Below are 25,336 nucleotides of genomic sequence, written 5' to 3'. Positions count from 1 at the left end.
ATTCTATTAAGAACTGCTGAAATCTCAGTCACACTTGTTCTCTGCCTGGGTATTAACTTCACTTTCTCTCAGAAATATACACTGATAATAGGTATGAAATAATTCATATTCTTGTAAGTGCTAAACAACAATCTGAGATGACATATGAACTGTGTCTCAGTTCGGATTCTCCTCTGATTGCTGACAGTTCTCGTTTGATTCCTGTGATGCATGTCTTCAGGTAGCTTACTATTCAAACAATATTCAAGTCCTAATTACCATGCTCATTCCCCTCTTATTCGAATTCTCCCTGTTCACCTGACCTGGTGACCAATGTGAACAGCTTTCAATTATTTCTTTCAGTTGTAAAGTAATTCCAGTTACATCTCCCGCCCCCATTTATCTTCATCCTTTCATCTCACTCTTGAACTTTATTCAATATCTCCAGCAGTTCTAAAATCTTATCCCATCATCTAGCCCTTAATTCCCAAAATTCCCTTGAAACGCTGTAGAAGCGTTAGCCATTTAATCAGTCACATCTTCAGATACTCAGGGCTTGTATATACTGCTCTGCACTTCAGACTACTGGGGTGACACTAGCATTGTGCATCAAAGTGGTGTGTTGTAACTCCCCTGTGTGGATGCTGCAGATGTGAAATAAAAGGTTCCTAGTTTGCATTAATAGAATCCTTTTCAAACAGGACTACATTAATGAAAATTAGCAACCTTTTAGTTCACATCTGCAGCATCCACATGGGGGAGTTGTAGCACACCATTCTGGTGTGCACTTCTAGTCACACCCTGGTAGTCTGAACTGCGGGGCAATTTAGACAAGATCTTAGTGTCTAATCATTGGCTTTTGCAGTTTGTGTTTTTTCCTACTCATCTCATTTAATTGATGCTGCCAGACTTCATCAAATATACTTTGCTGCATTGATCAAGTTTCCAGGTTCTGAACCCTGTTCCCCATCGCTCCATTGCCCCGTCACACTGATTTCCTTCTGGGTTCTTATTTGGTTTCAGTGCTAAAAATCTTAATCCTGATCGCTCAGCTAAGTTACTGTAGCTCACTAATCAAATCTTGATGTTATGCTCCAGTAGCTGTCAGTGTATTGTTTAAAATAATGGTGTCTGTACTGTCAGGACAATGTTTTGTATTTGACTGGGTTTTTATTCCTGGGTCTTTATTAGCTTTGTTAAGTCAGGAGATGGACAGTATTTGTTCACATTAAATTGGCAAGCCAAATCCTGAATCAGAATTTTTGTAGTTGTCCAGAAGTCTGGCAGTCAAAAAAAATGTATCACAAAATAAGGGTGGAAGAACTTTAGAGATATTTCAATGGAAAGATTTCCTATCTTCAAGAAAGATGCACTACAAGAAACTACTAGATAATAAGACAGTCCTCTGGTTTCTGGAAGAAACAAAAACAAAAAGAGAACTGTAGAAGGTACATGAAATGGAGTAATATTCAGAACTTTGAATACTCATGCCTTTAGTAAAAGCACAAGAGCTATAGCTTTTGCTTGCGACAAGTAACAATACTGTGATAATTTGTGCTAATAATTCCTTGCACTTCATTGCTTTCTTGTTTCTCCCTCTTCACCTTTTGATCTGTGAAGTTTTATAGACTTACCTCAAGTCAGCTGCTATTAAATTAAATCCATTGTAAAGGTGTCCCTCTAATGAAACTTTCTTCAAGTAAGAGAAGCTGTCCAGATCCATAGTCAAGAAGTTTCTTACAAGTGCACCTAGGAAGAGGAAGGATTTAGAGTTAGCTAGAATGACTTGCATATGAAAAGTGAGGATAGCTAATCTGGCAAATTCAGTCAAACAAGCAGAAAACATAAGGCTTAGGATTCCTGTTATTGGTGAGGGGAAAAATATGGAAATTAGAATTTTCTATAGTGCTCACATTAAACCAATATAGCAATTATGATACTTATTTTTACTCTGAGGAAGAACTCAGAATTCTAGCTCAACTGCATTGGATTTATGTTTGCGGAGCCTTGTGTATTAGATGCTCTCTCTCATTACCACTCTCCTCAGTCTTTTATTTCATTTCCCTTACATGTTCCTTGTAGCCCTAGCTTGGTATACATCTAATAAGGCTGGTTTATTTGATCTATTTAATATCATATTTTTCCACTGCAGGACCTCATGACCCTGAGTTTACAAGCAGACCTACTACTTTTTTTTTTTTAACCTATAAAGATATGAGAAAGTCTCCTAAAAAAGAAAAATGGACTTTTTCCATTTCATATTATGTTCTGCTCACAAAAGTGTCCTAGGAATACATCAATCTAAAAACACAAGAAGTTTCAAGTAAGAGCTTGTTACATATTCAAAACTCTTCAGAGGAGGAGGACAGGGTGTACAAAAAATGGTTTCAACAAGCCTTGTTAATAGCTACTAGTATCCCCTCATCGAATGAGAAAGGGGGTTAAAACAGCACTTAGTTAAGGTTGTAACAAACATTCCGTTATATAGTCTTCATGCTTTATTCACTCATATTTTCATTTCCTCATTCTGACTCCATACCTCTTCCCTTTGCATTTTTATCAATCTTTGGCTGCAAGTAGTTTGTCAAGGCAGCCATCTTGCCTTTCTTACTGATTCCAAGCCATGTCCCGCCTTCCTTTCCTTCCTCCATATCCAAACCTAGAGCAAATAATGGCATAAGCAGAAATAAGACAGATTCACTACTTTGCTGCTTCATCTCATTTCAAAAGCCTTAAATCACAGTTCCTTACTAAAAACTGAGTTTAGCTAGGGCTGGAGAGATGTCTAGAGTCCCAAAGGTTTTTGTTTGGAAAGTAAAAATGAAATGAGTTAAAACTAAAATCAGTATTTTACAATTGTGCAATATTCACCATTTAATAAAAATCAGTGATCATAGAAAAAAAAAGTCAGTAAATTAACCTAAACCGAGGTGTAAAAAATTTAGATTGTGTTAAAAGGAATATAATTGGATTATGTAGAGCTAGAATATTTGTTAATTCAAATGCTAATCTCAGGGAAAGATTAGCTTGTTGGAAGCACAGGGGCTTGTTGGGAGGTTCTGGGTGCAACGGTAATGCCTGCAGATGAAGGTGGTTAGGGCTCAGCAAAGGGGGAGGAGGGAGTCTGGGTGTGGGGGGCTCAATGGGGGGGTCCAGATGCAGCTAGTTGGAGCTCAGTGGGGTGGCCCAGGTGCAAGGGGAATGGGGCTCAATAAGGGGAAGGGGGTTCTGAGTGGGGGGGTGAGGCTTGGTGGGAGAGTCTGGTTTGAGGGGGGTCGGGGATTGGGTGTATGGGGGAGCAGCTCCCTTTGCAGAGATCCCTCACCCTGAGCTGAGGAGCAATGGATGCAGAAAGCCAGGGAGAAGGGGGATGGGGTTTGCAGAGCTTCCTGCAGCTGGGGGAGAAATCTGGGGGTGGATCTGACTCAGCCACGAATGCCATGCAGGGGAAGAGAAGTCCTGTCCTCCCCAGCCCAGCTGGGACAAGCAGCTGAGCCTGGTGCAGGGTAGGAGTCACCAGCCGGGTCTTCCCCAAGCCCACCCGCTACCCCACAGTGATTTACCTCTCTGCTGGATGCCCTGGGCACCTGAAACATACAGACCACTCTTGTGGCTTCCCTTTGCTTCCTCCTCAGAAAGCAATTTTTCTGCCAAGATAGGCATGCACATGGGGTGACTCAGAAAATGACAAAGCAGAGCTGCTAGAGCATAGCTTTCTGAAGCACTGTAGCAAAGCTCTGCCCTAAATTTCAGGTGCTGGAATGACACACTGGACTGCTACACCCCAGCTCAGATTTGGGTGGGCCTGGGTGCTAACTGGATGGGCTGTGGCCCATCCGTGGCTATGCCCTTGGCATGTAATAATTTTATGTCGGATCTGCACACAAGGCATTACTGCCACTCTCCACTACAGTTGCAAGGCATCCGTTTTTTGACAGAACGTCCAGTCTAAAAGGGACCTGGCAGCTCCGCTCAGCACTGCTGACTGAGCCGTTAAAAGCTGGTCAATGGCACAGCGGGGGCCTGGAGCTAAGGCAAGCTCCCTACCTGCCCTGCTCCCAGAAGTGGCTGGCAGGTCCCTGCAGCCTTCGGCACTGGGGTGGCCAGGGACTGGGTGGCTCCGTGCATTGTCCCCGGCCTGAGTATCAGCTCCGCAGCTCCTATTGGCCAGGAACTGCGACCAATGCGCGCTGTTGGGAGAGGAGCCTGCGGGCGCAAAGGCACCTAGCCACCCATGTGCCTAGAGGCCGCAGGGACCTCGCGGCCACTTCCTTGGAGTCATGGTAAATGCCAGCGGGATCCTGCACTCTAACCCCCTGGCCCAACCCTCCTGTACCCCAAGTCCCTCATCCCCAGCCCCACCCCAGAGCCTGCACCCCCAACCCAGAGCCCATACCCCCTCCCGCATCCCAACCCCCTGTCCCAGCCCAGTGAAAGCGAGTGAGGGTGGGGGAGATGGAGCGAGTGGGGGTGGGGCCTCAGAGAAGGGGCAGGGAAGGGTATTTGGTTTTGTGTGATTAGAAAGCTGGCAACCCTACACTCCACTCCAAATTGTAAGAAGAGTAAAGAATGAATATCAGCCATCGTAGCTATGATGGACAATGCCTGTAAGTTATGGAACAGCAGTACAGAACAACAAGCAACATTTTAAGTGTCAAGAATGATCATCAATAATAAGTGACAACAGGCAATGAATGAATGAATTGGATATATTTACTTTTTTGCCTTGCTACTTTCATTTGAAAGAAGTGCATTATTAATTCAAACAGTGTACTAATCAGATCTGCACAGCTAAAGCCCCTTGCACTGAATTGCCACAAACACCAGCCAGGGAGGAGGGGGAAGAGTATACAATAAGAGTAAAACATCAAAAATGGATTTTATTATCTATTACACTTTGCTACAGGCTACTATTCAGTTAATGTTATGATTTCAACATTTAAGTATTTTGTTCCTCCCCCTTGGCCGCTGTGTAACAAGGGAGGCAGCATCCAGAGTGTCTGGCAGGAATTCTGGAACGTCAGCCAGAATTTCAGAAAGCGAGGAAGCTGCAGTGCAGTGGGAGTAATTTATCCTTACAGACCTCTCTGCCAATGACACCACCACATAACATCAATGAAAATTCTGTGCGGAGTCAGAAAGTTCTATTTAAACAACACTGTCTACTTGAGCCTCACATTTTTATTTCGGAGACTATGGAGATGTCATCAAATTGCAACTGTATTTAAAGACAGATTCTCATCAACTAGACAACTGGGTTACTCTACAGCGTAACAGCAGCAGCCTGGCAGAACGCTCAAACCAAAACAACGTTGGTCATTTGTCAAAAAAATTTCGAACTGATAAGAAATGAGCCATACATTTTTAAAATTTCATTTCCTTTTAACAATTTTTAAGTCACTGACTACTATTCTGTAATTCCGTTTTCCAGAGAGTTATTGAGGTTACTAAATAACTAATTATGTTAGATGGTATAATGGATTTTCACTACACTGCTTGAACTGTGGCTTTTGGAGAACATATGATGAAGTTTTTTTGTAGTCAACTAAATGCAACAAAACTCAGTGGACTTTATATAAAATGTGACTATGAGTTGTCACAGCTGATTTACAAATTGTCGTCAAAGTATCCATTGCATAGGTTTACTGCAGCTCTGAATCACTTCATTCCAGAGTTCAGGTTTACAAGCCACCCATTAAAGTTCTTAAGAAGTTACAGTACAGATTAAAGAAAACATACAAAACAATACAAATAAGGCCCATTCCTTTTTCAAGCCCATAAACTGGTTTTCAACTATCACATGTGAAGACAGGTTCTTATAACCTTTGAATGTTCTTGTATTTCCAACAATGTTTTTGTAGATTTGCAAACAAAAGTACATGGGGAGAGAGATTCAAGACAAGATTCCATTAAAAAGTTACATACCGCTAAGGATTTCATTGCTGCTGTCCCAAAAGTCTGCTGATTTTGATGGTCTGTTGTAAAATTCATCCCTATTAGCTGCTAGGATAAGTCTGTAGGACAAGAGGAAGACTATGAATTTCAGGTAGTGCACAGATCAAGTATGCAAGACTTGTAATTTTCTGTTCCCCACTCCCCCTAAAAAACAGTACATTTTTGTAGCTGGAAGAGCTGATCACGAAGGTATTGTTCTTCCAAGATAACATGAAATACAGATCCTCCAATAATGAATTTAACACTCTACACAGAATCTCTCAGATAAAATTTAATTAGCATGATCCCCAAAAACAGAACCAAAGTTGCTGAACTTCTGAGGGAAATCACATCTCCATTTAAAGATTTTGTACTTAGTTACAAATAGCTTCTTGTATTACTGAAAAATTAAAGAAAAAGGGAGTAAGTTTGCTTCTATGAAGATATGTTGCAAGCCTTTCACTCCTCACTCAGTTGTTTAGCCTGAGACTAGTAAACCTCCTTTGGGTTTTTTTGACGTTAAGGGTACATCTACAGTACGAAATTTCAAAATTCTATTCGAATTTTCGGAAGCTATTTAATATATTTGGTTTTCTGGGACCCCACTAAAGAGCATGAATTCGGCAGATTGCGTCCACAGTACCAAGGCTAGCATCGAATGTCGGAGCAGTGCACTGTGGCTAGCTATCCCACAGTTTCCGCAGTCCCCGTCACCCATTGGAATTCTGGGTTAAGCTCCCAGTGCACGATGGGGCAAAAACATTCTTGCAGGTGTTTCTGGGTGTGTGTCATCAGAAAATCGTTTTGCGCCTCTTTGGCGTGCAGACGCCATACTGCTTTCAGCAGACGGTGCACTGCTGCTCTCCTGCTACTCTGAATCCATTTCTCATCTTCCTATGTAATCTCTACTATCTACTCTCTCTCTTCCTCATCGAATGTTTCCGCTGCCAACTCTGCTTGGCCATCGTGAACTGAGCAGCACAGCTTCCATCACCAACTCTGCTCTTCCGCTATTGCCACGCTTCCAAGCTTCTCCATGTTGTCTGTCCTGGACTCCCACCTCCATGAAAGCCACAGAAGACAACCAGTTTCAGCTTTTGTTTGGCTACCGTGAACCAAACAGCACAGCTTCCGCTGCCACTCTGCTCTCCTACGTTTCGCGCCCTTTTTCCAGGATTACCCGTGCAGGCGCCATCGCCATGGAGCCCGATCAGATATCCACTGCAGTTTTGACCACTGTAAATACCTCGTGCTTTATCCAGCAGTATGTGCAGTATCTGCAAAACCAGGCGAGGGAGTGATGACAGCACGATTACTATACTGATGAGGATATGGACACAGATGGCACGTTGGGCCAGGTTCACGCTGTGGAACGCCGATTCTGGGTCCAGGAGACAAGCACAGACTGGTGGGACCACATAGTGTTGCGGGTATGGGATGATTCCCAGTGGCTGAGAAACTTTCGTATGTGTAGGGCCACTTTCATGGAACTTTGTGACTTTCTGTCCCCTGCCCTGAAGCACAAAGACACCAAAATGAGAGCAGCCCTCACAGTTGAGAAGTGAGTGGCCATAGCCCTGTGGAAGCTTGCAATGCCAGACAGCTACCTGTCAGTCAGGAATCAGTTTGGAGAGTGGAAATCTACTGTGGGGGCTGCTGTGCTGTAAGTAGCCAACACAATCATTGACTAGCTTCTATCAAGGGTAGTGACTTTGGGAAATGTGCAGACAATTGTGGATGGCTTTAATGCGCTGGGGTTCCCTAACTGCGGCGGGGCGATAGACGGAACGCATATCCCTATCTTGGCCCTGGAACACCAGGGGCGGCCAGTACATAAACCGTAAGGGGTACTTTTCAATGGTGCTGCAAGCACTGGTGGATCATAAGGGACGTTTCACCGACATCAACATGAGATAGCCAGGAAAGGTGCACGACGCTCGCACCTTCAGGAACTCTGGTCTGTTTGAACAGCTGCAAGAAGGAACTTACTTCCCAGACCAGAAAATTACTGTTGGGGATGTTGAAATGCCTATAGTTATCCTCGGGGACCCAGCCAACCCATTAATGCCGTACACAGGCACCCTGGACAGTAGTAAGAAGCAATTCAACTATAGACTGAGCAAGTGCAGAATGGTGGTAGAATGTGCGTTTGAAAGCGCGCTGGCGCAGTTTACCGACTCGGTTAGATCTCAGCACAACCAATATTCCAATTGTAATTGCTGCTTGTTGTGTGCTCCACAATATCTGTGAGAGTAAGGGGGAAGATGTTTATGGCAGGATGGGAGGTTGAGGCAACTCGCTTGGTGGTCAGTTTTGCACAGCCAGACAACAGGGCGATTAGAAGAGTGCTGCAGGGCGCGCTGCACATCAGAGAAGCTTTGAAAGCCAGTTTCATGACTGGCCAGGGTACGATGCGAGTTGTGTTTCTCTTAAAGTTACCCACCCCCTATATATTTATATCTATCTATGTGAAGGAAAGGAAATAAAGTCACAATTGTTTAAAAACCATTCTTTATTATCAAAACAGTGAGAGAAATCAAAAGCTAGATGGGGAAGGGGAAGTATTGGGTTGGGGGGTGGAAGGACAAGTCCAGAAACCAAATCAAAATTTAAGATATGCCAGCTTTCTACTGCTTGTGCAAACTTCTGGGGTTGTCTGTGTGGGTCTCTGTAGCCTCCCCCCACCCTGTGTTCTTGGGCATCTGGGTGAGGAGGCTATGGAACTTGAGGAGGGAGAGAGGATGGTTATTCAGGGGCTGCAGCAGCAGTCTGAGGTCTTGCTGCCTTTCCCCCATTAGATCCACCATACAGCAGAGCATGTCAGTTTGCTCCCCCATGAGCTTGACCATAGCATCGTGCCTGCTCTCATCACGCACATCCCTCCTCTCTTTGTATTCATGCAACGCTTTACAGAACTCCGCAATTGTTTACCTCCACGCATTCAACTGGGCCCTATCAGTGCGGGAGGACTGCATGAGCTCAGCAAACATGTCATCCCGAGTTTGTTTTTTCCGCCTTCTAATCTGGACCAGCCTCTGGGACAGAGTAGATAGGGGTCGCACTGAAACATTTGCGCCTGCTGCAGGAGGAGAAAAAGGAAGGGTAGTATTTAAAAAAAAAAAAAAAAAAAAAAAAAAAAAAAAAAAAAAAAAAAAAGAAAGATACATTTTAGAGAACAAAGGGGACACTTTCTCAGTGAAACAGGCAATTCACAGTATACAGCACATGTTCTTTCTGTACAGGGTCTCATTTTGCCTCTTATACTTAAGTGCCTGCCACTTTGGTGTGAGTAAGCCATCACATGAGGCCAGGCAACAGAATTCAGCTTGCAGGCAGTGGCCAGGCAACAGAATCCAGCTTGCAGGCAGCTGGCGGGCTCTCTGGGATGATCACTTCACACAACACCCTCCCCCGCCCATACACACCACCTATCACGGGGCTCCGATGAGGCTCTGAGCAGCAATGAGCCCTTTAAACTAAAAACGCGAACAGCCCAGCCGGCTGGGTTTCCCCCCCACTCCGTGGCTCCGATCAAACTCTCACTCACCAGAAGTGCCTTCTCCAGGGTTATGGTCCAGGAGCATGCTTTGGGAATAGGGGGAGGCTATTGACTCCAGCGTTAAGAATAGTTCCTGGCTAGGGGGGAAAAACAGCTTCCCCACTTGCTGCCTGTGCACTGTCCTCCTCCTCTTCATCCTCCAAAAACTCATCCTCCTTGCTCCATGCTACTCCCCCTTGCAGGTGTCCATGGACAGTGGTGGGGTAGTAGTGTTGTCACCCCCCATAATTGCATGCAGCTCACGGTAGAAGCAGCATGTATGGGGCTTCACAGTTAGTCTGTATCCGCAAAAAGAACAGGAGTACTTGTGGCACCTTAGAGACTAACAAATTTATTAGAGCATAAGCTTTTGTGGGCTACAGCCCATTTCATCAGATGCATAGAATGGAACATAGTAAAAAGATTAAATATATAAAAAAAATGTTGAAAGTTGCCATACAAACGGTGAGAGGCTAATTAGTTAAGATGAGCTATTATCAGCAGGAGAAAAAAAAAAAAACAAAAAACTTTTGTAGTGATAATCAAGATGGCCCATTTAGACAGTTGACAAGAAGATGTGAGGATACTTAACATGCGGAAATAGATTCAATGTGTGTAATGACCCAGCCACCCCCAGTCTCTATTCAAACCCAATTTAATGGTATCTAGTTTGCATATTAATTCAAGCTCAGCAGTTTCTTGTTGGAGTCTGTTTTTGAAGCTTTTCTGTTGCAAAATTGCCACCCTTAAATCTTTTACTGGGTGGCCAGAGAGGTTGAAGTGTTCTCCTACCAGTTTTTGAATGTTATGATTCCTTATGTCAGATTTGTGTCCATTTATTGTTTTGCATAGAGACTGTCCGGTTTGGCCAATGTACATGGCAGTGCAGCATTGCTGGCACATGATGGCATATATCACATTCGTAGATGTGCAGGTGAATGAGCCCATGATGGCATGGCTAATGTGATTAGGTACTATGATGGTCTCACTTGAATAAATATGTGGACAAAGTTGGCATCGGGCTTTGTTGTAAGGATAGGTTCCTGGGTTAGTGTTTTTGTTGTGTGGTTGATGGAAAGTATTTGCTTCAGGTTGGGGGGCTGTCTATAAGCAAGGACTAGTCCGTCTCCCAAAATCTGTGAGTGATAGGTCGTCCTTCAGGATAGGCCGTAGATCCTTGATGATGCGTTGGAGAGGTTTTAGTTGGGGGCTGAAGGTGATGGCTAGTGGCGTTCTGTTATTTTCTTTGTTGGGCCTGTCCTGTAGTAGGTGACTTCTGGGTACTCTTCTGGCTCTGTCAATCTGTTTCTTCACTTCAGCAGGTGGGTACTGTAGTTGTAAGAATGCTTGGTAGAGATCTTGTAGGTGTTTGTCTCTGTCTGAGGGGTTGGAGCAAATATGATTGTATCGTAGAGCTTGGCTGTAGATAACGGATCGTGTGGTGTGTCCTGGATGGAAGCTGGAAGCATGTAGGTAAGTATAGTGGTTAGTAGGTTTCCGGTATAGGGTGGTGTTTATGTGACCATCGCTTATTAGTATAGTAGCATCCAGGAAATGGACCGCTTGTGCGGATTGGTCTAGGCTGAGGTTGATGGTGGGATAGAAATTGTTGAAGTCATGGTGAAATTCCTCAAGGGCTTCTTTTCCATGGGTCCTGATGATGATGATGTCATCAATGTAGTGCAAGTAGAGTAGGGGCATTAGGGGACGAGAGCTAAGGAAGCATTGTTCTAAGTCAACCATAAAAATGTTGGCATACTGTGGGGCTATGCGGGTTCCCATAGCAGGGCCGCTGATTTGAAGGTATATATTGTCCCCAAATGTGAAATAGTTATGGGTGAGGACAAAGTCAAAAAGGTCAGCCACCAGGTTTGCCGCAACATTATCAGGGATACTGTTCCTGATAGCTTGTAGTCCATCTTTGTGTGGAATGTTGGTGTAAAGGGCTTCTACATCCACAGAGGCCAGGACGGTGTTTTTAGGAAGATCACTAATGGATTGTAGTTTCTTCAGGAATTCAATGGTGTCTCGAAGAGCGCCCGTTTGCCTCCCTGGCTTTTTGGTACGCTTGCCTTAGCTCCTTGATTTTTGTACGACACTGTTCTGTGTCTCTGGAGTAGCCTCTTTCAGTCATGGCCCTGGAGACTTTAGCGTACATATTTGCGTTCCTTTTTTTGGAACGTAGTTCTGCCATAAACAGATTAGTCTCCACAACATGCAATGAGACCCAGTACCTCCCATTCGGACCATGCTGGAGCTCATCTGCAAATCCGGGACTGCGTAGTCTCTTGAGAGGGTGGACTCTGCGTGGTCGCCTGTGATGGTGGACTGTACTGATGGTCATCTGTGCTGATGGGGACCAAACAGGAAATTCAGAAGTTCCCGGGGCTTTTACTGCCTGGCTAGTGCATTGGAGTTTAGAGCGTTGTCTAGAGTGGTCACAAGGGAGCATTCTGGGATAGCTCTCGGAAGCCAATATTGTCGAATTGCGTCCACAGTACCTGTAACCCGGAACCGCGATCTCGATTTTAGCGCTACTCCTCTTCCGTGGAGTATAGAAATTGGAGTAAAGAGCCCTTTAAAATCGAAAAAACTGATTTGGTTGTGTGGACGGAACCAGTTTTATTTCGAGTTATTATTATAACTCGGCTAATTCCGAAATAAACATGTACTGTAGACCAAGCCTTAGAGACAGTGGTAGTGGAGGATACAATGTAAGCCAAGGCTCCTATGGTCCACTGCATGCTACCATACTGAGTAAACTTGCCACCCAAGAGTTCCTGCCATTGAGCAGGAGGCAAGTCTTCCAGAAAACCAGTCAGAGGCACAACTGAAAATAAGGCAAAATAAAACCCAGTTATCTTTTGGAGTAGGAAAGCTTAGCCTTTCCTCTCCTTGGAAGCAAGCTCTGGAGCAAAGAATTTAAAAACACATTAATGCTGGAGGCTGAACACAGCAATAATGCTGAATATGTGCAAGTGTATTATGATACTTGTACTAATTTTTACCCAGAGTACCCGTCCCTCATTCAGGACTCAAGATAGATGGTGCTCACTCAGTAGTTATTGTACCCTCATTGTTCAAAGTGTTGCCCCATTCCCTATTTACTCACACTATTCAAACCCTGCTCTGAAGACAGAATTATTAATTTATTCATGGACTATTCTACGGCACTTATCTGAGTGCTTCATAAAGATTAGTTAATTAATCTTCACAGTACTCGTCTGAGGTTAAGGAGTGGTATTATCCCCATTTTAAAGATTAACGTCAAAAGTTTCCACTAACTTTGGGTACCAAATTTGAGATAACCAGGACCTGATTTTTCAGAGTACTTAGCATTATACTGCACTTTATGTATTCAAGAACAGATCCCAATGACTTCAGCCGCTGTTGTGAGTGCTCAGCATTTCTGCAAATCATACCCCAAGGAATCTAGCCGGACACCCAAAAAATGAGGCAGACACAACTAGTGATCACCTGAGAAAAGTCTGTTTAAAGAGGCTTGCCTAGCATCACATAAGAAAACTTTGGAAGAAACACGGATAGAATCCAGTTCTCCAGGCAGCATTCAACTGTATAACCAAGAAATCATTGTTTATTTGCCTGAAGTCCCCTGCTTCATTAACTATTCCAACTTCTGCAACAAATGAGGCAGAGGTTTTACAGACAATGCCTCCATTATGCTGCAACTCTGATTCAACTCCAGAGCAAGTCCACCCTGTGCTCTGAATGAGGCAGGTGTCCTGTGGACAAAAGAAATAGTATATGGTCATGTAACTAAAGACTCTACATAATACACAGGGAGTCAAATTAAGGTTACACAGGCAACCTTAATTCTGGCATGTCTTAACTTCAGAGAGCTTGACTTTGCAACCTTAATCACGTCCTTATAATGTAGTTTGTAATACATTATTGTATATAAAATTTATTTAAATATAGAATGAAGAAAGAAATAGCCTCTTTGTCTTCCATTCACCTTTAAATAACCAGGGCCTAGATGGGACGGTCATTCCGTCTTAGACCCATCCCCACAGTGAAAACTGAGCATCAAGATCATTTGTCTGAGTCTTACTTTACTGGTATGTGCTAATCTTTCATAGATAAGGGCAAGCGAAAGGGAAAGAGCATAGCCTTGTTTCATGCCAGCCAGGAATAGGGTGACCAGACATCCCGATAAAATCGGGACTGTCCCGATATCTAGTTGTTTGTGCTGCGTCCCGACCGATGTACGGTCAGGACGCCATTTGTCCTGATATTTTGCTTTGATGGCACTCCGGCTTTTTGCTTGGGGCAGCAAAAAACCATGAGCGAGCCTGTGGCTGCCCCCCCACAGGTCCTGATATTTTGTTCTTGTCATCTGGGCACCCTAGCCAGGAAATGTTACAAGAGGGCAGAGTTTGAGCTTCCTAGTAACAGTACAGAGAAACATTTTAATCCTTACTGAAATTTGGCCACTGCAGCAAACAAAATGCAGGAGGCACATGGAGGCTCCATAATCAAAGGCTACTAGGAGGTTAAGAAATACAATATGTAATTGAAAAACATTGTCAGATGAAATTCTCTGTTTATATTTGGTAATAAGCTTTTCTCACTCAGAGCGCTGTGTTGTGCTTTGCAAAACATGTTGCAGCTCTTGACATACTGTCTAAATCTAAATTATACAAGTTTAGAAAGTCAAACAAATATTGTATTAAACCATGCTGGGTTTTACTCAGGCCTAGTGAAGATATAAAGTTAAGAATTTTTTTCTAGCTATGTGCACTGTCTTCTGTTTTAGGATTTATGTAGTTATAATTGGTGCTTGGAGACTTAACAGGCAAGCTCATGTGCATTTAAAATACGGCTGGACATGTAAGGAACATATGAAGCAAGGGCATTTTAAAAATAAATTTTTTAGGCCTTGTGGAAACACAAACCAGCCAAATTAAGAGACTACATAATTTTATGTCAGGCAGGATATGAACACAAAGCAAGTAGGATATGAAAAGTCAATATGGTTAGATTGCCTCAGAGGAATCCAGAGCAAGTACTCGGGCTTTTTTAACCTTTAAAACACAACTTCTCTCAATTATTAAACCAATACACTCATGTACAATGCATTCCAATACCCACTGGATCATCCCATACTGCCATTTCATCCCCGTGCTAACGGTGAAGCTCTGGAAACAAAATGAAAGTTTGGGCTTCTGTGTCTGTGCACCCACATCTTTTCTGACAAAAAGCCAACAACATTTGCTATTGTTTAAAATCTTTGGCAGTCAGCATTGGAAGCTCAACCTATTGTCTTAATGCAACAACTAACTACACAAACTAAACAAGCCTAAAGAACAAAAACCGGAGTTGGCAATAAAGTTACTCCATGTCTATATTGAGAATTAGGCTATTAAGATTATCCAAACTTCCTATAAAAGTGCAAGTTTGCAGATTAGCTTCACTGTAGCACTGTCAAGCTCTTCCCAATTCATAAGGCCCTACCAAATTCACGACCATGAAAAATGCATCACAGACCTGAAAGCTTGTCTCCCCTCTATGAAATCTGGTCTTTTGTGTTCTTTTACCCTATATTATACAGATTTTATGGGGGAGACTAGTGTTTCTCAAATTGGGGGTCCTGATCCAAAAGGGAGTGACGGGGGGTGGGTGTGGGTCAGAAGGTTATTTTAGGGGAGGTTGCATTATTGCCACCCTTACTTCTGCACTGCCTTCAGAGCTGGGCACCCAGCCAACAGCTGCCACTCTCTGGCTGTCCAGCTCTGAAGGCAACGCCCTGCCAGCAGTAGCACAGAACTAAGGGAGGCAATACCATACCATGCCATCCTTATTTCTGTGCTGCTGCTGGCAATGGCGCTGCCTTCAGAGTTGGGCAGCTGGAGAGTGGTGGCTGCTGGCCAACAGCCCAGCTCCGAAGGCAGCGCCGCCACCAGCAGCTGTGCAGAAGTAAGGGTAACAGTATCTTCACCCCCCCGCCCCACAATAACCTTGCGAACACCCCCCACCCTAAACTTCTTTTTGGGTCAGTATCTCTACAATTACAACACCATGAAATTTCAGGATTCATATAGGTGAAATAATGAAATTTACAATTTTTAAAATCCTCTGACCGTGAAATTGATCCAAATGGACCGTGAATTTGGTAGGACCCTACCTATCCAATACGATTTTTTTCTGCTACAGATAAAACAAAAGTATCATCTTGGCAGTAGACCTGGTTTTGTTAAGCAGAAAAATATATAAAAAACTTTCCAAGAACATACATAATGTGGGATAGGAGAGTCTTAAAAATAAAGTGTCACTGCTTACTAAAAATGAATAGTCCCTTCTTCACAGAAAGCCCTAACTGTTTAAGCATTACTTCACAATGTTCTTACCCACCTACCAAAAAAGCCCACACAAGCTTACAACAAAACACTAAATGACCACAAATAACTGCCTTCTTCATGCCAAAGCAAAGTGGGGGGAACAAAGGCCCAATAAGTTTAGTGTGAAAAGACAGTCAAGAAGCAGCAAATTCTTAAGTATTTTAAGGGTGATCTAGGAGACAAGTTGCTTTTTAAACCAATTATTTGTAATGTATTTGTTCATTATAAAGTAATTTCAGTGATCCACAAGAGTCCTTTATTCTGAAAGCAATTAATTCACTGGAATACAGTACAATGACTACTAATGTTTGTAAACCATTTATCTAAGTCGGTTTTATGTTCAGTGTTGTAGCTTTAATATCAATATCATTTGGTTTGCCAATAATTAGCTCATTTCTCTCAGACCTAGAAAACCAAAATTACTCCTGGTTCTCCCTCCCCCCACCAAAAAACAGAAATATTCTCTTGGCAGCTTATTGGTACTGTGTAGGTTCAGTGTATTTGCTTTTGGTTCAAAATCTTATTTACTGCGCTTATTTTAGCATTTGTTGGTCCCATAAGGAGAACTATAGGAATCTGTAGGAATACTCACCAGCAACCACACACCACACAACAGAACCACTAACCCAGGAAGCTATCCTTGCAACAAAGCCCGTTGCTAACTCTGTCCACATATCTATTCAGGGGACACCATCATAGGGCCTAATCACATCAGCCACACTATCAGAGGCTCATTCACCTGCGCATCTACCAATGTGATATATGCCATCATGTGCCAGCAATGCCCTTCTGCCATGTACATTGGTCAAACTGGACAGTCTCAACAGAAAAGAATAAATGGACACAAATCAGACGTCAAGAATTACAACATTCAAAAACCAGTCGGAGAACACTTCCATCTCTCTGATCACTCAATTACAGACCTAAGAGTGGCTATCCTTCAACAAAAAAGCTTCAGAAACAGACTCCAGCGAGAGACTGCTGAATTGGAATTAATTTGCAAACTGGATACAATTAACTTAGGCTTGAATAGAGACTGGGAATGGATGAGTCATTACACAAAGTAAAACTATTTCCCCATGTTATTTCTCCCCCCCCACCCCACCCCACCCCACCCCCCACTGTTCCTCAGATATTCTTGTTAACTGCTGGAAATAGCCTACCTTGCTTGTCACCATGAAAGGTTTTCCACCTTTCCCCCCCTGCTGCTGGTGATGGCTTATTTTAAGTGATCACTCTCCTTACAGTGTGCATGATAAACCCACTGTTTCATGTTCTCTGTGTGTGTGTATATAAATCTCCCCTCTGTTTTTTCCACCAAACGCATCCGACGAAGTGAGCTGTAGCTCACGAAAGCTTATGCTCTAATAAATTTGTTAGTCTCTAAGGTGCCACAAGTACTCCTTTTCTTATAGGAATCTGTGATATCTTGAAATGGAGACACAGAGGGGGGAGAGGCACCTGTCCTGCAGTTACCATCTTGGTTTCCCTTCATTAAAAAAAAAAGTCAATGGACAATTTAGAATTTCATTTTAGTTTTAAAATGCATTGAGCACTACCAAAAAGTGGCATTCTGAAAAGAATTTTTCTGAAAATCTAGAATAGGTTTAGGAAAGCCTTACAAGGAGAAGATGTGTGCAACTAGCACTCTGTAATTCTAAGTAAATGGCACTATAGGGAAGATGGAATGACGAGTTATTTGTTAGAGTCACGTAAGGCTCCCACTGTGGTGGCATGAACAACATATTTTTCTGAAACTCAAGCCTTTGGTAAGAAGGGTACGGCCCAGGGGTGGGCAAACTATGAACCGGGGGCCGCATCTGTCCCTTCAGACATTTTAATCTGGCCGTCAAGGTCCCACCGGGGGAGCAGGGTCTGGGACTTGCCCCGCTCCGGCGCTCCAGTCAGGAAGCTGGGTCAGGGCTTGCCCGGCTCCGCATGGCCCCTGGAAGCAGCGGCATATCCCCCTGTGGCTCCTACACATGGGGCAGCCAAGGGGCTCCGCACGCCTCCCCCACCCCAAATGCCGCCCACACAGCTCCCATTGGCCGGGAACCACAGCAATGAGAGCTGCAGGGGCAGCACTTGGGGTGGGGCAGCATGCGGAGTGGCCTGGCTGTGCCTCTGCGTAGGAGCTGGAGTGGGGACATGCCACTGCTTCTGGGAGCTGCTTGAGGTAAGCGCTGCCTGGAACCCGCACCCTAGCCCCCTCCCGCACCCCAACCACCTGCCCGCCAAACCTCTTGGTCCCAGCCTGGAACACCCTCCTGCACCCCAAACCCTCATCCCCAGCCCCACACCCCCCGCCAGAGCCCTCACGTCCCCTCCACAGCACCCCAACCTATTGCCCCACCCTGAAGCCCTTCCCACAACTGAACTCCTCATTTCTGGACCCACTAAAAAGCCCTCAACCCCCTCCCACACCCCAACCCCCAATTTCGTGAGCCTTCATGGCCCACCATACAATTTCCATACCCAGATGTGGCCCTTGGGCCGAAAAGTTTGTCCACCCCGATCTAGTTCCATTTTCAAAGACTTCACAATATATGAAGCAGAATTGGCTTCAAAATAAACCACAATAAGATCTAACTTGCTTGTTCTGCGTAAAAATTTACTGACATTATCTGTAACACGTTTCTGGACTTCATAACATTTTAAATTCCAAACATGAGTTGCTAGTCAATGTTTGTTAAAAGGCTACATGGAAAGATTAAAATGGAGACAAGCTAGGAAGCGCAGAGAAATTGTAAGTTAATGCTACAGTGATGTCCTTAATTGGAGCATGACATTAGTTATTTACAGAGAGCTTAGAAATCCCAGATGAACAGCGCAAAGTATATGTATTTTCCTCTTTGAATACCACTTAATTGCCATGATAATCCTTTGACTTTAGTATTGCATAGTTTCTTCTCTTATGGATATTTCTGTTGTATAATCTTAACTTAGAATTTTTGTCATCTTGCTTAGATGTAAATGAACAATCATATACATTCATAAAAGTGTGCGCGCGCATGTAAAAAAAAGGGCGAGCGCGCGCGCGCGCTTTCAAAACTAAAAATTGGAAGCAGTGGTTTCCTGAAGCTCCAGCTAGCTTCAAAAATTCAAGACATAAAACCACGGTTTGTTGAATTGAAATGCAATTTAAAATGAAAAAAAGGAGTACTTATGGCACCTTAGAGACTAACAAATTTATTAGAGCATAAGCTTTCGTGAGCTACAGCTCACTTCATCGGATGCATACCTTTAAAAAGAAACCTCTAAGACTTACCAATAAAGTTAAAAAACCCCACAATATTTATAATAGAAACTAAAAGTTTTATTCAAACACTACAGAATGCTAAAACTAAAACATGTTCATTTTGTCTCCTGTAACACAGTAATCATACAAAAAAGGAGCAATTTAAATGGCCCTTATGACCAAAATTATATAAATCCTAAAAATAACTCAGTATTTCAACTGTGTTAAAATTATGTAACATTTTAAAGTATTGCAGCGGAGAGATGAAAACATTACAAATCATTCAATTAAAGCAATTTCCTGTGATATAATTTCATAATAAAAAAGATTATGTGATCATAGCTTTGAAGCCTGAAGCCTATAATATTTATTCACAAGACATGCCTCGTGTAGTTAGGTAAGATGTGATGCCAGCACGCCACTTTTTATTATAGTCTAGGTAGCCATTCTCTAGCATATGATGTAGTGCTTCACACTTACGCTAAAAGAACAAAGTAGCTTGGATATAAAAAGACTGTAGACAAAGGGTACAAATAAAGGGCAAATCAGCAAGTTCTGAGGTGCAACAGGGCAGAGGTCCAATAGTGTGTGACAAAAATCCACATTAGGCTTTGTGTTTAATTTAGTAAAAATGAAAGTTGTCTGTCTGAAACTGTGCTGAACGCAGCTCAGAGCAGACTGACTTTGTTCATTTAAGAGAAATGTAAACAACATCATGGAGTGTTGGCATTATACCATCACAATTTGAAGCACTTGACTCCAATTTGAGACTAGGCATTATTGCCCAGGGTTAAAGTAAAAGTATCAAACTAAGGTTGTAAAGAAAAGCCTTTTTGTTTTAATCATAATTATGATTACCTGTATGCATTTTTTGAAACTGGACGAGGATCAAACTTCAAGAAAAGAATGCACATGGGTAACGTCTGATGAAGTCTTGCTTCTTCCCAAAGGGTTAGTGCAAGGTCATACTGCAACAACCTGTGAACAAAATAAATGCAATAAAGAAAATTACATTGCAATTTCCAGAAGCATAACCTTACCTTACATCCATCCTGGAGTTTAAAGTTCCTGCCACTAACAGCATTCCGTAATGAAATCAACAGGATTTCAATGGTATGTTTGTCTTAATGGATGGTTTGTCTTCAAAAATCCTCACGATTATCACTTCTAGTGTTGCTTAAATAGGAATTCAATTCACAACTCTGGCAAAGAAACAAGTGGACAAGAGAATACTGATATATTCTAGGAGCAGTACCTAGAGCACTAACTTTCCTGCCAAAGCAGGGAAGACAAAAGATTTATCTCAGACTTTTCTACTCGTTGCCAGTACAGTGCAACAGTGATGCTCTTTGGTCTGCACCAACAAATATGGCAAAACATTCTTGTCAAGGTTTTTTCTTTAAAAAGCAAACTTAGAGAAGCACACTTATGTATACTGCAGCAACAACTGGAAAAAATATAATCAAAAGTGTTTGATGAGAAACTAAAAGCACTCTTTTCTGTAGATCTACCTATTAAAAACTGGGGGGAAAGAGGCGATGTAGTAGAGGGGAAAAAATATCAGTGGCAACAGAGTATATATTTAATATAGAGTGGGAACAATGTATATTTCAATTAACACTGTTTCCAGCATTCCCAGTAACTTTAAAATTCTGACCACGATTAGAGGCACGACAAATGTTCTTTACAGATCTGATACTCAAAAGGGCTTTCAAATATTGTCTACATTGGCCCAATGAAAACTTGTCTGGTAATAAAATTGCACCATGATCTTATTTTTTGCCACAGCTGAAACAATTATTAGAACCCTATTCACTGAGCATCCTTAAGCCTCTTCCACTGAAATGAGCAGCTTCCCCGTGTGAAAATTTTCAGAGTACAGAGATGGGGATAAAAGAAATCAAAACCTAAACTCTGTAACCATTCTGAGTGATTAATTTATTTTGGCTTGGTGAGCAGTGCCTGAAGTGAGTTGTACTAAAATTAAATTTAAAGATTTTATAAATCAAGAATACGGTTGAAGAAATATTTATTCTTTTATTTCCTGAAACAAAGTGAATTAAAAATCAGTCTTTTCTTTTACAGCACGTTGCTAAACTCTCCCATGATATTTCACGTGTTAAAACTTCATCAGAAGCAAGATTTTTCCACAATTCACGCTATTTCACTTTTACCATCCAACGCAGAGTTATGAGTACACCAATTATATAGATTTAAATTAACAGCCTGACACAAGCTGCTGGCTTCTCCCAAGTCACAGTTCAGCATTACAACTGACCTGCTGTCACTATCATGGAACAACAAATTCAGCCTTCCAGTCACTAATATTCTACAAAGGACTGCTCTCTGCTGCAGATTATTTAATCTGAAAGGGAACCAACACAGTGGACAAAACTGTGCAGGGAGGGGCAGAGTAGTATTTTAATCTCTGCTCCTATACATAAAATAATTACTCTTTCAAACAGTGACTTAATAAAGTGCTGATTTTTAAGGTTCTATTAGATAAGGACTGAGATGTCTTAGCTATATGGAATATTCTCTGTTAAAATGGGATACCATAAACTAGTGACAAAATTTCTGTCCAGTTGGCTCTGCGGAAGAAAATATTAAGTCATATAGTAGATTCTCAAACTCAAAAATCAATGCAGAAATGGGTCACATAGTGAATGAAAAAATCTTCAGTGTAAGGGAAAATAAGATGTAAAAATAGGACAACTGATCTAATACTCAGGTGTTAAACAAAATGCATGTATAGAAAAATCTTCTTTTAAAAAGGTAGAGATTTGAAACGTCAGAGGACTTTAGCACTTCTGGGAACAGCAATTTTATTTTTCAATTTAAGGAAACAAACATGTCAAGAGAAGATGCACAAGACTGCAGACTGATGATATCCCATAGTAGCCAGTTCATTACAGTAGAAAGGGATATCTATGTTAACTACTGCCCTCTACTGGGTGGAATAAGAATTGTTTGAACCTTTGATTTTAGTGGTAACTATTACCTGTCAGTTCTAGCCACGTATAACAGGGTAGCTGGCTCATTAAATTAAACTGGGCTCAGAGTGCCTCTTCCAGTCCAGGTGCTCCCACCTGGGCCAATTAAGAGGGCAGGGCAGCACCAGGGGGGCTATAAGTGTTCAGTCAGGAGAAGGGCAGGAGAGGAGAGCTGCTGGAGACAGAAAGTGGTTCCTAGGAGAAGGCTGAAGGCAGGAGAGCAGAAAGAGAGGTTTGCTGGCCAGCATCTCCAAGCCAGCGATCCAGGGCTAGAGCACTAGCAGAGGGAGATGCCTGTTGACTCTAAGCCAAAGGCAAGGGCCAGAGAGGATTGAAGGAAGGGGGAGAGTAGTGGAGGAGCTTACCAGATGATGTCCCTTTGCTGGAGAGCTGGACCCTGAGGAACAGTGAGGGGACTGTGAGAATGAGGGATGCTCCTCTGGCAAGAATGCTCTTCCTAGAGGGAACTCTCATAGCCTCTCTGCTGGGAGCAGAGTTGCACCCGAGAAGGAAGGGCTGGGATGACTGTCTTGGAAGAGGGATAGAGTAAGACAGAAAAGGCACCTAAGACAGATGACAATGAGATATGGTGAGAACAAGAACTGTATGTACGGAGGTGATAGATATGGACTACGTTTTGGGATTTTTGTAAGACTATAAACAATGCCTCTCCTGGTAAGTAAGAGCCTGAAGTGGAGTCCTTCAGGTTACCCAAGAGGGCAACTGAGGTGAAAGGTCACTTGCAAGGCTATCCTGAGGGGGTGCCTGGTAGGAGGCCACTTGTTTACACCATGACATTCTCTTTCAAGGCCCAGTCCAATACCCACTAAGGGGGGGATGGGAGGAGGAGAGAGAGACAAACATAACCCCATTGATGGAAGTGGGGATCAGGCCCTCAAGCTTTAGCCAGTAAGGGAGATATTAATTAGATTGCAAGCTCTTTGAGGGAAGGACAGTCTACCTGTCTGTGTGCACAGCATCTAGCATAGTGGTCCCTGATCTTGATTGGGCAGATATGTTCTTTTAATACAAATTGTTCCTCATTCTTGACCTGCTCCAGCACCTGGCCTCTCAAGTCATTATGACTCACATAATTAGTCCATAAACTGAGACCTAGCATGGAGTTTTCGGCACAAAAGGAATATTTTAGCTGAAGTTATTACTGACTGAAGATTGAGTTTAGGATAGAAACCACTTTCAACTCACTAGACATTATTACTGTAACACTATAATGAAAAACAGCCTATGAACAGATTTACCTTAGCTGACAGCTTTCTATCATTTCTTTCAACTGTTGTTCTCACAGACAATGCCATAATTTAATTTAACTGGCAGTCAGGCCCTGACAATACCTTGATTGAATAGGATACTTAAAATAAAAGACAACGAATGGCAACCGTCCAGCCCCATGTTTTTGCTGGGAAAAAAGTCTCTCTCTCTTTTTTAAATTCCAAGGGGGTGGGGAGTTGTCTGAGGGCAGAGACATTTATAGGATTGAATTTGGCTGGTTCAATCCTCTGGGGGTTTTTTGTTTTGTTTTTAAAAATGGATTCCTCAAGGACCCACAGTTAACTGCAAGTTATCCTCATAAGCTCTGTTAAAAAAAGTGCCAGAAGTTTTTCTTCCTTTTTATTAAAAAGAGTACAAGACAAGTTTTCTGGTAATGGGAATCATGTATTCATGGACAGTTAACAGGAGTATTATGCACTGCTAGAAAGTGTTTCAACAACTTCTTTCCATTTCTGTCTCATATCTAAAAGGGTCTTTGTTAAGCTTGGGCGGCATACTGCACTAGTACATGAGACGCTCTGGATCTGAGAGTTTTTAATTAACAAAAAAACCACAAGACAAATACTGAATTTTAGGATGTTCACAACTGAGCCTTCCATAATTTAAACAGCAAGCCACCCTCGGTCAATTAAGGAACATTATTTACAGACTCCAAAAGAGAGCCTAGTCCATCCATCCTTAATAGAAAGACGTTTTTCACAACACAGGAAGTCAATGAAGAGGACTGAAAGGAATAGGACGTCTTTGCCTTCCCAACTGTCATGCTAATTGCATACAGTCCAGCTACCTCACTACAAGTATTCCTTCCACTACTCTCCCAGATGCCGTATCTGCTTTATTTTCACATAATTTGGAAAAAAATATTCAGCAAAATGGACAAAAAGGGTGAAGACAATCTTGAGGTTTGTATGCAGTATAAAAATATAAAAGGCAAGAACATTAACAAAAACACACCCAAAGTTTTAAAAGTGAGAAGAGCTGGAAAGTTCAGCTTGCCCTGAGGATGGCTGAGCATTGTCCTCCCTGTTTTTGTTGGACAACTGTTACACTATACAAGTGAGAGAACTTATTTGCACTTGGCGCACTTATTAAAACTTGTCATGCGAGTTGAGAGATTTTGCAGTCTTTCAAGAGGCAGAGGATTTTAAAGACGTGTCCTTATTACCAAAAGTGACACACAGGTTCTTGTACAATAGAAGACCGTCAATAAAACACCAAGTTACAAAAAAAAAAAAAAAAAAAAAATTAACTGGCTGGCTCACGGACAAACCAATACCCGTTTCAGAGTTGAGGCCAGATTCTGATCCCTGCTCCAGGCTAGAAGAATGATGGCAAGAGTCCTTTTCCCCCTTTACCCAGTACGAGTCTATGAGACTAGCATTCTATACCAAAACATGCCAGCTAATTTGAGGAACAGTATGATGACTCAGAAGAAAGTCCCTTCCAGTCCTCAGATGAAGAGTATTCCATATGTGGTAGCAAGTGAGTTAGAACGGGGGAAACTGGCAAGGATCCCTGGGACTTGTTTTGGAAGAATGGGGAAGCTCACTCAGGGAAGGCAAGGGGTACAAAATACTTTAAAAACAGACAGCTGTCAGATTTCCATCAGCAGCAAGACAAGAACTGTCCGAGTTTTCATTCAGTGTACTGCCAGCTCATTATTTGGCTTAGTCAATCAACAAGCCTATTGAAAGTGGATTGTTCATAACTACTCTTCATTTTATAAAGAAGCTTCAGTCTCTCCATTAGCTGATTTGTAAAGTTTATTTTGATCAGTAAAACAGTAAATTCTGTTACAATACAAGAACATTTAGCTGTTTGTACCAAGCCACTGCCCAACACAAGACTCAAATAAAAACGAATGGCACGAAACAGATCTTGATCTTTAAATAGCAGCAAGAGTAGTTTTTCCCCCCTTGTAGTTTTTGTAATGCATTTTATTGTTACTTAAAGGGACATCATTTTTCAACTCTTCACTTAAATACCTTTCTAGAAGATGTAAACT

General features: G+C 42.5%; 1 protein-coding gene across 8 annotated transcripts in view; it reads right to left on the bottom strand.

Moving 5' to 3' along the window:
- TANGO2 (transport and golgi organization 2 homolog) overlaps positions 1-25,336 on the bottom strand; it is a 95,464-nt gene that overhangs the window by 53,606 nt on the left and 16,522 nt on the right. For 6 of the 8 annotated variants that reach the window (XR_006275837.1, XR_006275836.1, XM_038373154.2 and 3 more), the window contains exons 2-5: positions 19,907-20,026; positions 5,905-5,993; positions 2,519-2,638; positions 1,614-1,728 (exon numbers count right to left, since the gene is read on the bottom strand). Coding sequence is in view for 6 of the 8 variants with exons in the window: in XM_038373154.2 (XP_038229082.1) it covers positions 1,614-1,728; positions 2,519-2,638; positions 5,905-5,993; positions 19,907-19,962 (380 nt within the window). In the remaining 2 variants the exon portion in view is untranslated. Of the gene's footprint in view, positions 1-1,613; positions 1,729-2,518; positions 2,639-5,904; positions 5,994-19,906; positions 20,027-22,406; positions 22,566-25,336 lie in introns of those variants that run through there. The other 2 variants (XM_043497889.1, XM_038373157.2) reach the window with 2 other exon arrangements.

Source organism: Dermochelys coriacea, chromosome 15 (genome assembly GCF_009764565.3).
Source record: "Dermochelys coriacea isolate rDerCor1 chromosome 15, rDerCor1.pri.v4, whole genome shotgun sequence".
NCBI classification, from domain to species: Eukaryota; Metazoa; Chordata; order Testudines; family Dermochelyidae; genus Dermochelys; species Dermochelys coriacea.
This window is presented reverse-complemented; position numbering and strand designations above follow the sequence as displayed.